The 14092-nt window shown below is 41.0% G+C and overlaps 2 protein-coding genes across 6 annotated transcripts in view; both read right to left on the reverse strand.

Moving 5' to 3' along the window:
- Positions 1 to 14092, reverse strand: part of LOC121320109 (ATP-dependent DNA helicase Q1-like) — a 39628-nt gene that overhangs the window by 4851 nt on the left and 20685 nt on the right. The gene's annotated exons all lie outside the window — the stretch shown is intronic.
- Positions 457 to 12051, reverse strand: LOC121320110 (ATP-dependent DNA helicase Q1-like). 5 transcript variants are annotated; one of them, XM_041258340.1, is made up of 14 exons: positions 11958 to 11991; positions 8709 to 8788; positions 7652 to 7727; positions 7342 to 7533; positions 6981 to 7157; positions 6395 to 6501; positions 6115 to 6313; positions 5624 to 5790; positions 4902 to 4983; positions 4557 to 4705; positions 3868 to 3985; positions 3023 to 3161; positions 1738 to 1829; positions 457 to 827 (listed from the first exon to the last, which is right to left on the reverse strand). In XM_041258340.1, the coding sequence occupies exons 3-14, from the start codon at positions 7665 to 7667 to the stop codon at positions 595 to 597; spliced, it is 1671 nt and encodes a 556-aa protein (XP_041114274.1). In that variant the 5' UTR covers positions 7668 to 7727; positions 8709 to 8788; positions 11958 to 11991; the 3' UTR covers positions 457 to 594. The 5 variants fall into 5 exon arrangements, with proteins under 5 accessions (XP_041114274.1, XP_041114276.1, XP_041114277.1 ...); XM_041258342.1 differs by lacking the exon at positions 8709 to 8788 and having other exon boundaries at positions 11972 to 12051; XM_041258343.1 differs by lacking the exon at positions 8709 to 8788 and having other exon boundaries at positions 11958 to 12000.

The following is a 14092-nucleotide window of genomic DNA, read 5'->3' on the forward strand; positions in this document are numbered from 1 at the left end:
ATTTTTTTGGTGACAATGTGATGTGACCGAATAACTACTGAAGTTCTAACAGGACAGGTACAGATAGCAGCTTCAGAGAGGGACGAGAGTTCAGTCTGGAGCGGGATCACAAAGACTTACTACGTCAACGCTTGTGAACTTCTTCATTTGCATCATGATCTTGTGCTTCTCGTTCTTCAGGAGATCAGCCTTCGGGCCCAATTTCATGTAGGAATAACACGTATTCCTCATTGAGTAATTTAAACAGACCTTGGAAAGTTGAAGAAAAAAAAACTTTCTTTTTTTTTTATATATATAATATATATATATATTATATATATAAATATCCATTCTTTTTTTACCATTCTTTTTTCATACCGAAAGGTAAAATCCATAATGTATACAAAACATTGGAGCAAAAGGCTTTGAAAAATCATTGTTGTAAAAGTTACAAAACTACAAATAAACACAGGCGGTATTAAATTAAAGGCAGTTGGTGAAGCCTGAACGAAGCTTTGAAATGAAATCGCTCCGTTGTGCTCAATGCCTAGGCGTTGTTAAACGGCAGTGTGACATATATACTGTATGCTATCAAAGAGGCACGAGCTGCGTGTGTCAAAGTGTGCACCTGAGATACTGCTGCACCAGCAGGTGAGCGATGACCATCTCCATCTCCAGTCTAGGGAGGCTGGACGGAGGCACGCCCAGGACTCTGTGCTTGGCAGCTCCCTTCCCCATCCAGGAATCGATGGTCTTCAGAGGAGTCAGCTTCTCATCCATCTGCTGAGCCTGCTGTAGGATCTGAAGCAGGTCCCTGCAGTGGTCTGCCACGTCCACCGACTCCGAGGCTGGAAGGAACAAGGACCACTCAAAAATAAAAAGCGTGCCATCTGTTAATTCTACTTTTTCACTCTTAGCAATTACAATGACTTCAGGAGAGCAATGAGTTCTTCTTTATAGATATATATAGATTATGTAAGTCCTCTCTCTTATCCTTAGTTTCCCCACAGTGAAAGCACAGCAAGGTGTAATAACGCATAGTCAAAGTATGGTATAGTATAGGTAAGCACTGTAAAGGCTAGCAAGGTCTGGTAAAGCATATCAATAAACATAGCTATGGTTAATGTGTAGTGTAACCATGGGGAAAGCATGGAAGGAAAACTGAAAAATGACAGTAAAAAAATATAGAGGGGTAAACTTTTATAGAGGTAATAACCAGAAACCAATGAATACCTTCCTTCATGCAGAAAAAAATGAATCAAATCAAACATATTTACCATATTGTGTGTGTCTTTCATAATGGTAAATGTGAGCCCTACAAAGTGACAGTAATATATACAGTACTCAGGAAGATGCACTGTCATTATTACACTTCTAAAGTATTTCAAATTGTGAATGGTCAAGATAAAGTGAACCCAAGACACTGCTTCAAGTTCAGCACAGAGAGAAGAACGAGAGGGCAGAAATAGAAGAGGAATAAAAGCATGTTTAGATCAGAAGGGAGGAAGCACTTTATTTATTTATTTTTACAGTTAGAAATGCATGGAATAGCCTACAAGATAAAGTAGTAGGATCTAAAACACTGGGGAAATATATATAGAAAGACTAGATTCTGTGCTTTTAAATTAGGTCCCCCAGTAAGGGAGAAGGGTGTGCTAACATGGGACAAGCCTTGATGGGCCGAATGGATGTTCTTAGAACACACCGGAGGACATGATTTGAAAGAAACAGTGCAGGTGATGCATTGCAGAAACTCACATGGATTATGACGGCATTGATCACACATCTTGTTGCAATGCTTTGTATCCCACACTTCATCAAAATGCTTTGCTATCAGCACACGGCGACACCTGGGAGCAAGACACCAAATTAATATTGTTTCATTGCATGGTTGAAATGTTTTATTATGCACTGTATAAAGATACATTAGAGCTGGACCATGTATTCGATCACTGCTTGAAATGTATTCGGTGGCAAAAATGTCCATCTTTGTATATAATTCCAATTCCCCCCCAATTTGAAATGTCCAATTATGTTTGTTTTTTTCTCCTCACCACAGCAAGTCCCCACACAGCAGAGACATACTGAGGGCGTGTGAGCGTCCTCCGATCTCACAAGCCTAAAGCCAGAATCACTTTATCTGGATGAGCCACTCGGAGACCCCATCCCAACTCCTTTATAAAATCAATTTCAAAGAAACTGGAATTGATAGTGAGGAGACAAAGCAATTGTTGCAACTGTTCAGCTGCTTTCATTTGAAGCCAGTTTAACTGACTAACAGGGACTTCAGTTTAAGTGATGTGTTGCCACTGTGGGCAGCTCATTTGTAACAGAATGCTGCTCATTATAATTTTGATCAATGATGTGCTGGAAATGATTAAAAGGGAATGGAAATTGAAAAGAAGGAGCCGATACCAACCCCGACTCCTTCATATAACAGAACTGGAAAATGACTCCATCAAAAAGATACTGAATCACACAAGGGACATAAATCAGAAATGACATCTCAAATTACAGTGGCGTGTTTCGCTTATTTCCTAATTTGATGAAGTACAATGCAGGACTATGCAAACATTACAAAGAATAATAATCTCATTCTTTAGACGTGTGAACCATAGGCTTGGTGGTGCAGTGGCTAAAGATAAGGGCTTGCTACCACAAGGTTCCCGGTTCAAATCCTGGCTCAGCCACTGACTCACTGTGTATGACCCTGAGCAAGTAACCTCCTGGTGTTCTGTCCTTCAGATGAGACGTAAAACCAAGGTCCTAGTGCAAGTGACTCTGCAGCAACAGTTATTGATGCACAATTCACCCCCTAGTCTCTGTAAGTCGCTTGGATAAAAGCATTTCCTAAATAACTAATTAATAACCACACATTTAATGCTTGTTAAACAAACATATTTATTATAAACTAATAAAAGTGCAGGTTCTCATTTGGTTAATTTATTCTAACATAAATATATACTTTCCTTAACTTACAAAGCATGAGGCAAAAGGCTATTTTGAATCAGGAAATATATTATTAATAATATTACTATGGTACCTGGTTGCATCCTGGCAGTAGGACACCATTTGGTTGAGCTTCTGTTGCCCAACATTTTCCATTACAACCATGGAACTTACTTTAAAGATGTCTACAAAACCATAGTACAAAATGCAATCTGCATTCCTGTCATCTCGACCTGCAAATACAAAACAATAAAATAAAATTTAAGAAAAATGAACTCATCTTGCACTAGTTTACATGCACAGCATCATATCCAGTCCCCTGGATTCAGCAGAGCACCTTTCAGGACTCTGACACTGTTACTAAAGATGTTAACCAGGGATGCTCATAGTCAGAACCTTCCTCAGTGTTGCAGAGGCATGTCAATCATGTGTCAGAGCAGGAATTCCGTTCTAAACATAACGTATTTTGAGGCTTATTAAGAAGTGTCATGTATTTCTAACTTGTGCAAGAGGGCGGTGGAGCGCCGTCAAACAAACACTTAGCTGCTTTGTGCAAGGCTGAAAACACAAAGTGATTGACCAGGAAGGAAGCCGAATACAAAAACCAAGGCACAGTGTAGAAGATCCATTTGAAAACATGTGCCTATGTTCAGCTGTGGCTTGTTAGTGCCAGGCTTTATTATCTTCTGCAGTTTTTAATGTCACCCCCATCTCTGTCACCCATGTACCGACCCAGGAGGACTGAAGACCAATGGGCCACCTCAGTTCCTCCGGCCAAGCAATCGCCCCTTTGCACCTAAAGAACCTGCAGGTAGGCGCGATCGCAATGTGCATCTTCCTGGCTGAACTGAGTGTGAACTGACACATTTAAACCAGTCCAGAGATCTATCACAATAGCCCTTTCAGAGATTTGATTTTCAGCAAGCGAGATTTTAGTACCTGCACGGCCGCTCTCCTGGTAGTAATTCTCCATAGATTTGCTCATTGTATGATGAATAACAAACCTCACGTTAGGCTTATCAATCCCCATTCCAAAGGCTACTGTTGCCACCACAACCTACAAGGAAACATATCACATGTAGTTAACCTCACTCAATTGTTTTGACAGTAATATGCTACAACTTGAACAGATAAAAACCAATCTCTCGACTCAGCATTCGCTGCAGTTCTGAGTGCTGTTGTTTTTGATGCAGTTAATTTGGTGCTGCATTGGATGCTGCATAGTTTGGAACTCATTGTGTTGACTTAAAGACTGTTTTATTTGCTTTGCAAAACGAGAGAAAGCAACAAAAGGCAGCAAAATAAATCAGTAGAAAAAAAATTAAGTGTATGTGTATTAATTACTTATTGCCTCAAGTTACAATGTTTGTAATTTCTGTGTTCAGTCTACACATGTCAAAGCAGTAAAAAGTTATTTGCGGTGTAACTTTTTGGCTCAGTTTTTCAAGTACATTTTCTTATGGATATCAGTCAGCACGATCTCCAAGTGAGTGAGCGAGGGCTTTTCCAGTCTGATTAATAACTGCTTTGATTCACATTAAAAGGACTCTTAAATGAACAGCTTGCTACCAGCAGCTGCAATCAGCGGCACGGCTATTAGACACTTCCACACATGCGAGCCACAGTACCTGGATTTTGTTCTCAGTCCACTCTTTATGCACACTGGACTTCTCAGTAGCTTCCATGTTGGCATGGTAAGGCCTGGCCTTTATTCCCATTTTCTGCAGATTTACAGAGACGTACTCAGAGTCCTTCTGGGAAAAGCAGTAAATGATACCTGTGGAAAATTCAATTTCTTTAAAATTCCAAGACAGAGGCTGCTGGATATTATGTATACAATACAGACACCATGTAAAAATAACTGAGGATAGAACATGCACTCCAGTTGACTTCCACTAATAAACAGTACCTTTATTAAAATACAATAAATCCACAACATTGATTGTTTTTATTATTGTGGATATGTACTGTACCTGACTGATCTTTGTATCTCTTATTGATTAGTTTCACAATGTCTTCAGTGAAATCTTCAGTGCTTGACGGTTTCAGACGTACCTATAAATTAGCAAAGGCAATGTTCAGCAATAAGAAAAAGCAGACCAAAAAGCCAGAACACACACCTGGCCTGGACACTTTATTAGGACTCGTCCACCTGATTGGATTTGGCATTGCCCTGGTGTGGGGAAGGTTTTCCTGGGATACTCCTCCAATGACTCGTTTCACTTTGGCGCTGTTCAGATCAAGTCCACCCAACAATGTTGTACCCAGATGGTGATGGCTACTCTACTACCATGCCAGAATCATGAGCCAATGGTTTGAGAAGCATGACACAGACTTTAAATCATCTTCCACTGCCACCACAATCCCCTGATCTCAATCCAGGTGTGTAAACAGTCTCCCAAACTTAAGTATAAGTCCTAATATACACAGCATATGGACATTGGTGTTTTCATTGGAAATAATACACAGTAGGTTATTATTACCAAGAACGAATGCAAGTGGAGGCAGCTAGGTTGCAGCATCAAAAACCTACCATGTATAATTTCTAAATGAAAAGCTCCCCATCAGTGCCGATTGCTGAAATAGTGCTTCATGTTCATTGATCTTTGACACATTAAAGAAAAAAGCACCCAACTTGTGGAGCTGGATCTGAAGATGATTTATTCACAGTATTTATGTATTAATTTTAACACACCTCATAATAAAGGTTGGGTCTATTGAATGAGGCAGACAGCGTAATAGTATCTTTGAGGCACAGGATTTCCTCGCAGTCCTTGAGCACGCTCTTGGTGGCAGTCGCAGTCAGTCCGATCAAAGGAACGCTTGGGAACTGCCGTTTCAGGATACCAAGGACCTTGTAGTCTGGATATTCAAACAGAAGGTGGTTTACAAACCACATGGAAAGAGCAAACACATCAGAATAAAATAATCGCACACTCAATACTTCCAGCTGAAGAATATCTGTATTGAGAGGTCACAATAAATATCCCGAGTCGTTTCGACAACAACATCTTGTGCAAACGCATCAACACACGCGCTAGAACAATGACCTGAGACCCCACTGCTTTGTTATTGATGGCTATGGGAGAGAAAAGCATTTACTAGACTAACATGGTTCCTTTAAGGAATGCCAGCCTCTTAATCCTCATCATCATGGAGCACCCTAACCCCAACCATCATGGGTACCTGGTCTGAAGTCATGTCCCCACTGGCTGCAGCAGTGCACCTCATCCACTGCAATGTGTGTCAGCCGGCCTGCATGGTAAGCTTTTTCCAGCTTGGACATGAACATTTTGCTTTTCGCAATTTTCTCAGGGGTGACGTACAGCAGTTTCATATCGGACGTCTTGTCAAGCATCGCATTCTGAACCGATTTAACATGTTCCTGGGGGAAAAAAAAAACATTTCTGCTTTGCTCCAGCCTCAGTCCCAATCTTCACAGAAATATAAATGGATACAAGATTACCTTTGAGCTAGATGCATTAATTGTGGCTGCTGAAATCCCTAACTTCTCCAAACTCATAAGCTGGTCCTCCATCAAAGAAACCAGTGGAGCAATTACCAAGGTAAACCCTGCAGAAAAAGCATGCTTCGTTATTTTACACAGTTCCACCAATAGCATGTGTTTAAAATAAACATATGTACCTGCTAAATTATCAGTGGCACTATCATTACATCCCCATTTACAGTGATTATCTAAAATGTGGAAACTGTATTTGGAAACTGAGAATACAAATCTACCTTGGCAACCTCTCCAATACTGTCTACTTTATACAATCATACAAGTCCCTTCTAATCCACTGTGAACCGATTCATCCTGGCACCACATCACAGTTTACTACCTGCACAGCCAACCTGGGCTTCACACACTAGGGCTCTGTGTGCGGCAGGTGGGGTCTTAACACATGCTGGACAGGAAGTTCATTTACAGTGTGGCATCAGGATAAACCAGCTTTGTCTCAGTCAGAATGAAAACTAAGCAGAACGACAAGAGTGAATATTAAACAGACGCTGCAGTGGACATTGCGAGGAATGGCGTGCACAGACAGTACCCTCGGAGCAGCTCGCTGGCAGCTGGTAGCACAGACTCTTCCCTCCTCCGGTGGGCATGATCAGGAACACGTCCCTCCCAGACATGGTGATGTTGATGGTCTCGAGCTGCAGGGGCCGGAATGCGGACAGTTTGAACATTCCGAGAGCTTTCTCAACCTTCTTGGACCATGGGAAATCTGGGAAAATAAGCAGTCAAGCAAATACTGTAAAACATGACATAACTGCGGCACCTTCATTTTGCGATTGTCTCACTACATACATATTTACAGCAACAAACGTTTACGCATGCAAACTATATATATATATATATACGCTGCATATAAATGAGCTAGGTTTAACAACAAGCAACATAATAAAAACCTTGCTTAGTGAAGCTTTGCAAGTCCACCTCTTCCTTTTTGCTTGGCCCTGCATCCCTAGTGCACTGTTTCAGCTTCTTCTGCAGCCAGTTCTTGCTGGCATTCAGTTCCCTCTGACGTTCTTGAAGATCACTAATCTGTAGCTCCACTGCCTTCAGTTCATTCTCAATGGAGTCCAACTCCTGCAATATCTCTGCAAGAAACAGAACATTTTCACAAATAAATCCTGCACATCTAAACAAAGTCTACACATTCTGTTCAGGCATTGTTTCTTTTTCAGCTCTAAAAAGAATATTAAGAAAGTTACCTACCAGCAGTATCGGCCATTTCAAACACCAATCTGAACTATGAACATTCAGGTCCTCAAATACACTATGGAAAAAACACCTGGAAACAATATTTTAAAAAGCACTTAGGTCTTCGTTCATTTATCAACTGCATATACAGAACATTTAATACAGTGACAAGCAAATGACCTTTTAAGGTAATGTGCCCTCTCCCCTCGTGCTCCAGTCCAGTGCAGAGAAGGAGGCTGTTAAGTGCAGTCCTGATATACTGTACTGCAGCTGCTTACATTCTCTAAGACTGTCACTATAAAGGAGAGCTACTGGTCTACAGGATTGCTGGAGCAGTGAAACCCCAGATGACAGCTTGGAAGAAGACCCATCCAACTGAAGAACTGAACAGAGTATCCTATCAATGTTCAGTATAACCTCCGTTCCAAACACACTCTTATAAACTGACTGCTCAATCAAACACACCACTACAAAGCAGAGACATTCAAAATCACATCTTCACTACACCCATCAAATGTGATCCATGCGCCCCTGTCCACTATGACTTTACTCCATTCACTGCAATGACATTGTGTGCTTGTCTCCTTGCAGGTTTCAACATAACTAAACAAAAAAGTTTAAATACAGAAGCATGTTACACTTTTGAAGTTCATTGGCTACAACGAAGCCGATCACACTTGACAGTTCGGGGGGTTTCCACAGCAGCAGCCTGGCCTGCTTGTTGTATTTTGCACATTCAGAATAGCACCACGGCAAGTACTGCGGGAAAGCACCTAATGAATTAAGAGTTGGAGAGGCGAACTTTCACTTTCAAGTTGACAAAAAGAAGATGTGATATCTTTTATTGGACTAAACAATAATTCATAACAAGCTTTCAAGACCTGAAAGGTCTCCTCTTCAGATGAATGTAGAAAAAATTATTTACATAAACAAACCTTACTGATGAGGTATGCGAAGCCATTACTTTAATGATGAGGTATGCAAAGCCATTACTTTATTGATGAGGTATGCCCAGCAATGAACATGAACAGATAATTTGGCAAAACAACTACTTGGATTGAAGATCCCCTACCAGACTGTAGGACGATGCAGGAGACCCCCAAAAATGATCTAAGCAGATCTCAATGCTGCGAGTACAAATGGAGAAGGTGCCTGCAGGAATAACATAGTGAGAATTATGACTGAGTCCAGCTCAGATTGGGACCCCCCCCAAAAAAGAAAAGCGAGCGGGCTCAGTGCCGTGAAAGGTGAATTTAAAGTGCACACTTTGATTGTCAATGAAACATTTAGCATGCAGGAGGGGAAATTATTCCAGGGAAATAAACCTCTGGGAATCAATGGCGAAGTGAATTGCCTTTCCTACATGCAGACAATCTGGGAATCCACGGGAGGGAGCGTGAGAGGAGAAAGATTGAAGGACCGAGTACGGCTATTGAACAGAGGACGGAAAAGCCGGTGGTGGTGCTACAGGGGACTGTTGGACAACGGCAGTGGACAGAAAAGGATGGAACGAAGTGGGTCCCTGCTGGATGCCCACAGAGGACAGATGAGAAGGAAGGAGCGTGGTGAGGGCCTGTTGGATGTCCACAGAGGACAGATGAGAGGGAAGGAGCGTGGTGAGGGCCTGTTGGATGCCCACAGAGGACAGATGAGAGGGAGGGAGTGTGGTGAGGGCCTGTTGGATGTCCAGAGGACAGATGAGAGGGAGAGAGTGTGGTGAGGGCCGACAAACTGAACATTTTAAACGCCTGATAAACCCGATAGCGAGGGTAGGACACCTGGTTGAACAGGGGCCTACGGGGATTCACAGGAGCCGATACAACTACAGGGGCCTGTTGGATGCCTGTGGCTAAAGCAGGTAGTTGAGCTGATGCGGGGCTGCTGAAATGCGTCTTTATTTTTTGAAGTGGAGACAGCGGGAGTTTGAGCAGAGGGTTACGTTTCCAAAAATGTCCGCGCCCACGGTGGCGGGGAGCATTAGAAGCTTTACAGCAGGAAGGTCCTGGGAGCAGCAGAAAGGGAAATCTACTAGAAACTGTCCTCAAGGCATCAGATCATTCTAGGACATTTGCCAAGCACTTCCAGCTTTCATTTCCAGAGATCAGCACCTCTCCGACAACAACCCACCCTGACCCTGACCCTAACCCAACCCCAGAACTAAAACAACCTTCACCCAATACCTACCCATTAAGAATCATCTGATGCCCTGAAGACACTTTCTAGTGGATATTCCTTTGTGCTACATCCTGGGAGGCGGGATGCAGAACTGGCGTCATAGCGGGTGCGACTGGGTCTTGACTGCATAGGCCAGGTAAATATTGAATAGGCTACTTACACGTCACACTTCCGCATTTAGCTAGACCGGTAAAGCAGCTTCCGGTCACTGCAAATTCCATGTTGTTTGCTGCTGCTCAATTTTTTAATCTTATTTTCACAAGTTCAAATTTATCATCAGATATTACAATGGACATCTTTTATACAGATTTCTTCAAGACCTTCCGACGTTAACAATAAACGACGTGCACAGCATTGCAAGCGCCTCATGCAAAGCTCCATCAAGCAAGTTAGAAAAGGGGTTCAAGCTGTATCTCCAGCTACTTCTGGGACTATGAAGAGGGGTTATTACATTTTTTCGTGGATGTATTTTTTTAATTATTTTTTTCTTTTTAATTTATTTTCAATTCAACGTTGCACGACGGAATTTTAAGCTGTTTCAGCTAGCATGTGTTACTTCTTGTCTGTCGTTATTTTTATGTGGTGCATAATGTGTTTATAACTGACAATTTAAAGGTCATTGAACACTCTCCCACAGACAATCAGACTCTGAAAATGCTGACATTTAAAAAAAAGAAAAAAAAAACGTTTCAACTTTGTTTAATTGGCATTCCAGCCTACTTAATTATGCATTTGTTTAACTTGTAGGTGTGCTGCGTTTTTAATATGCAAAGTCTGCTGTAATTATATGAGTGTGTTGTGTTTTATATTGTAAAGCTCTTTGAGATGTGCTACATAAATTGCGATATATAAAATAAATGATTATTTTATTATTATTATTATTATTATTATTATTATTATAAAAGTAGTCTCCAAACTCCTAGAATTCCTTTTTCTGTTAGTGCCAAACAAAGACAAAGTGGCAGTAGAAATCAGGATAAGGGCTCACTGTTTTAAATCCTTGAATGGGAAGCCATTAACAGAGTAGGGTCTAATGTTCAGAGTTCTAGTAGCTTGCAAATCTGTTTTGTATATAAAAATAACAATGAACACAAAATTGTACAGTTTCACGACATTACTATTAAAAAACATCCACTGTGAGCATTTGTAAATATTTGCATGCTACGAATTTAAATAGCTAACGCCCGGTACACACGTGTTCATATAAACATATCAGATGAAGACCGTGCACTGCACTGTATAAACCCTGAATGAAGTGCTTTCATTAATGCATTACTAACCGTGTGTGCAATCGGATGGAATCGTCAGCCTGCAAACCACGCAGCGCTTCAGCTATAGGCTACTTGCAGCTAATGACGTCACGCTTCTGCTATACCGGTATCTCAGCTTGCGGCGACTGAGCGGCGTTTTCGAAAGCCTGATTACATTTTGTCTGTTGTTGTGTTGAGCGATTTAGAAAAGATGCATCACTTGCTTACTTTTTTACTCGATGAGAGAAAGACAATGAGTTGTACGTAAGGCACAACTGTGAAAACCTTTAATTACCAGCGATGAGAAGGAAATGGTGGCGATCACTATTCTCCGCTTCAGCACGGTACAACGGATCAGCATATTTCCATGCATTTCCGGCGCATGGAGACGAGAAATAATATAGCTTACAAATATTCGAGAGAGAAATTCACAGTCACTAAACACACCGAAGTTGCAGTCGTCATTTTGTTAAGAAATACCTAATTGAGCCACCAGGAGACTGCATCAGGCGCTGTTCCAGTGCTGTTTGACTGGAATCAGCACTCCTTGCTTGTAAACAAGCTACATTAAACCCATTCAATCAGATTATAATTGTAACACTCACAAAAACCTATTGTATTAATTCCACTCTATTCTTCTTCTGATGATGATGGTGACTATTATTGTTATTACTATTATTATTATTAAGTTGAGCGATATTTCCTAAACTCAAAAAATCCGACCGCTCCCGCCTTATCCAACTACTACAATAATAACAACACAAGCAAAGCACACATGACTGGTGACAAAGCGTGCCCTCTCGGCAGCACAGTTTGAAACGTAAAAGACTGCCGTGATGCTCCTTATTCGAAACATCTATCTGGGCAGCGAAGAAAATCCGCCACAGCTAATATACCTAAAACTCCTCACCCGCCTTCCCTTCTTTCTCTGGGTCGCTGTTTCAATTTCCACCTCGCCAAAAACCCTTCCCTCCTACGTCATTGTACCCCTGGAGAGACACGCCCCAATGAAGCTGGGGAGTGACGACGCTGTGGTTTCAACTGAGAGACTGCTGTGATTGGATACAAGCTGAGAAGCTACGGCTGCTGTGATTGGGCGCGGAGTTCTGAAGCAGGGAGGGAGAGAAGGCCAGAGAGCAGAGTGACTGAGCATTAACAAGACAGGGACAAAATGTAAATACAGTTCATTTTAACAATATATAAATACAGCTCATTTTAACAATATATAAATACAGTTCATTTTAATAATACATAAATCCATTCATTTTCACAATATATAAATACAGTTCATTTTAACAATATATAAATACAGTTCATTTTTGCAATATATAAATACAGTTCATTTTTACAATATATAAATACAGTTCATTTTCACAAATAAATGCAGTTCATTTCTACCTCAGAATCTAATAAGTTAGATTGTTATGGTGACACTGTATTATTTATTTTCTTTTATAATAGAGATAGATATGGTAATATATTTCACATTATCTGTTAGGCTGATGACTGTAGAAAATGTTGATCCATAAACACCCTAGTAGGGCCAGGATTTCTGGCTCTAGCACGTTCTATTGACATTTGCAATGTTTTTCATGTGTGTGACTTCTAAATTTCCCAATCCATTCAGTCTTGATTTTAATCTATTTCTGTATACATTTAAATCATTGTAGCCACTTTGGGACTACACTGGGAAGATGTGAATGGAGTTATGGAAGAACCCTTCACCAGTATGATGTAAGAATTGGTTGACGACTTGCAGATAACTTTGGATGTGCTAAGACAGAAAACTACAGGGTTTTAACACAAGCTCTGGTAGGTTATTGGCTACATACATCTGCATAGACTAGGTAGTGCACCTGTTGCCAGAACGAAACTCATTTTCTAGGCACATATTTCCATTCAGCATATGGTCTAAAACAGTGTGATAGTAAAATAAAAAGGGGTATAGTGGGTTTAACTTTAAATCCAGGAGCTTTGGCCAGATGGTTCATCACTGCTCATGAGCGCTCAGCCATCACAGCCTCCATGAAGTAATGTGTGTGATCTGGTAGACTCAGATGTTTCATAAGGAGAACACAAGGAGATTGCGCCACGTCGCATGCAATGAGGTGAAGGAGATGTAAAGAAGAGGGTTAGCGCCAGCACTAAATCCATGACAAACGCATTTCATTTGAATGCTGACTTGATATAACTGAGCAACATTGCAGCTGGCATTGTTCCACCAAGCTTGCTACTGCGAATGATACAGGAGTCAAAGCAATGACACAGTCTGTGGAAGTTAGACGAAACTCAAATACCACTGGATTATTGAACCATTGCACAAGCTCAACATCAAGACATTTCCATCTCTAACCAAGAAGATCAAATCAAAAGCTAGTAGTGATAAGACACTGGCTAGCAATGCAGACAGGGAGTTGTTTAGCTGTCTTGTAGTAGCTGCACAAACAAGAGCGCTTGATCTGAAGGAAGTTTTCACACAAGCACACTCAGATGGAACTCTGAACAAAACTGCAAAGAGTAAGCTATTGCCTGAATTACAAAAGAAACAAAGTCAATGTGTCAACTACCTACGTCTAACATGCCCAAATCCGTAAAGCCAAACCATTTAAAATAATGTATTAACACTATGATGTATGTTTTTTCATTGTCACATTGTTTGCAATGTTGTGTGGTGTGAGTAAATAATTAGTACACAGTTATAGTTATACAGAAATAGATGTGTTCACGTAAACGTTTTGAAAATGTAAATAACATGTTGAAACAAACTCAAGAGACAAAGCAGGCAAGCCTAACTAGACAAAAAAATAAATGCAACTCTCTGGATTGTAGCCTTTTACTCACTGGAAACTAGTTCCAAACTACAGTACCTCAGTATTGTGTGGTTTTGCTTTTTCAAGGATCAACTACAGGACGCTGGCTTCTTTGGGCTCACTTGAACTTGCAGTGGTTTGCGTTCAGGTCGTCCAGCAGGTCTCTGTACACCCTGTTTTCTGTGAGAAGACGCTGAGCTGATGAGTCTCTACTGTGTTTT

This window comes from Polyodon spathula, chromosome 8, assembly GCF_017654505.1.
Source record: "Polyodon spathula isolate WHYD16114869_AA chromosome 8, ASM1765450v1, whole genome shotgun sequence".
NCBI lineage: Eukaryota > Metazoa > Chordata > Actinopteri > Acipenseriformes > Polyodontidae > Polyodon > Polyodon spathula.

Excerpts from the sequence above, each read along its gene's own strand:
- LOC121320110 (XM_041258342.1), bottom strand. Across the intron at positions 5,791-6,114 it reads GGGACATGACTTCAGACCAG|ACTACAAGGTCCTTGGTATC; the intron begins GTACCCATGATG and ends TTGAATATCCAG. Across the intron at positions 4,706-4,901 it reads GAGATACAAAGATCAGTCAG|GTATCATTTACTGCTTTTCC; the intron begins GTACAGTACATA and ends AATTTTCCACAG.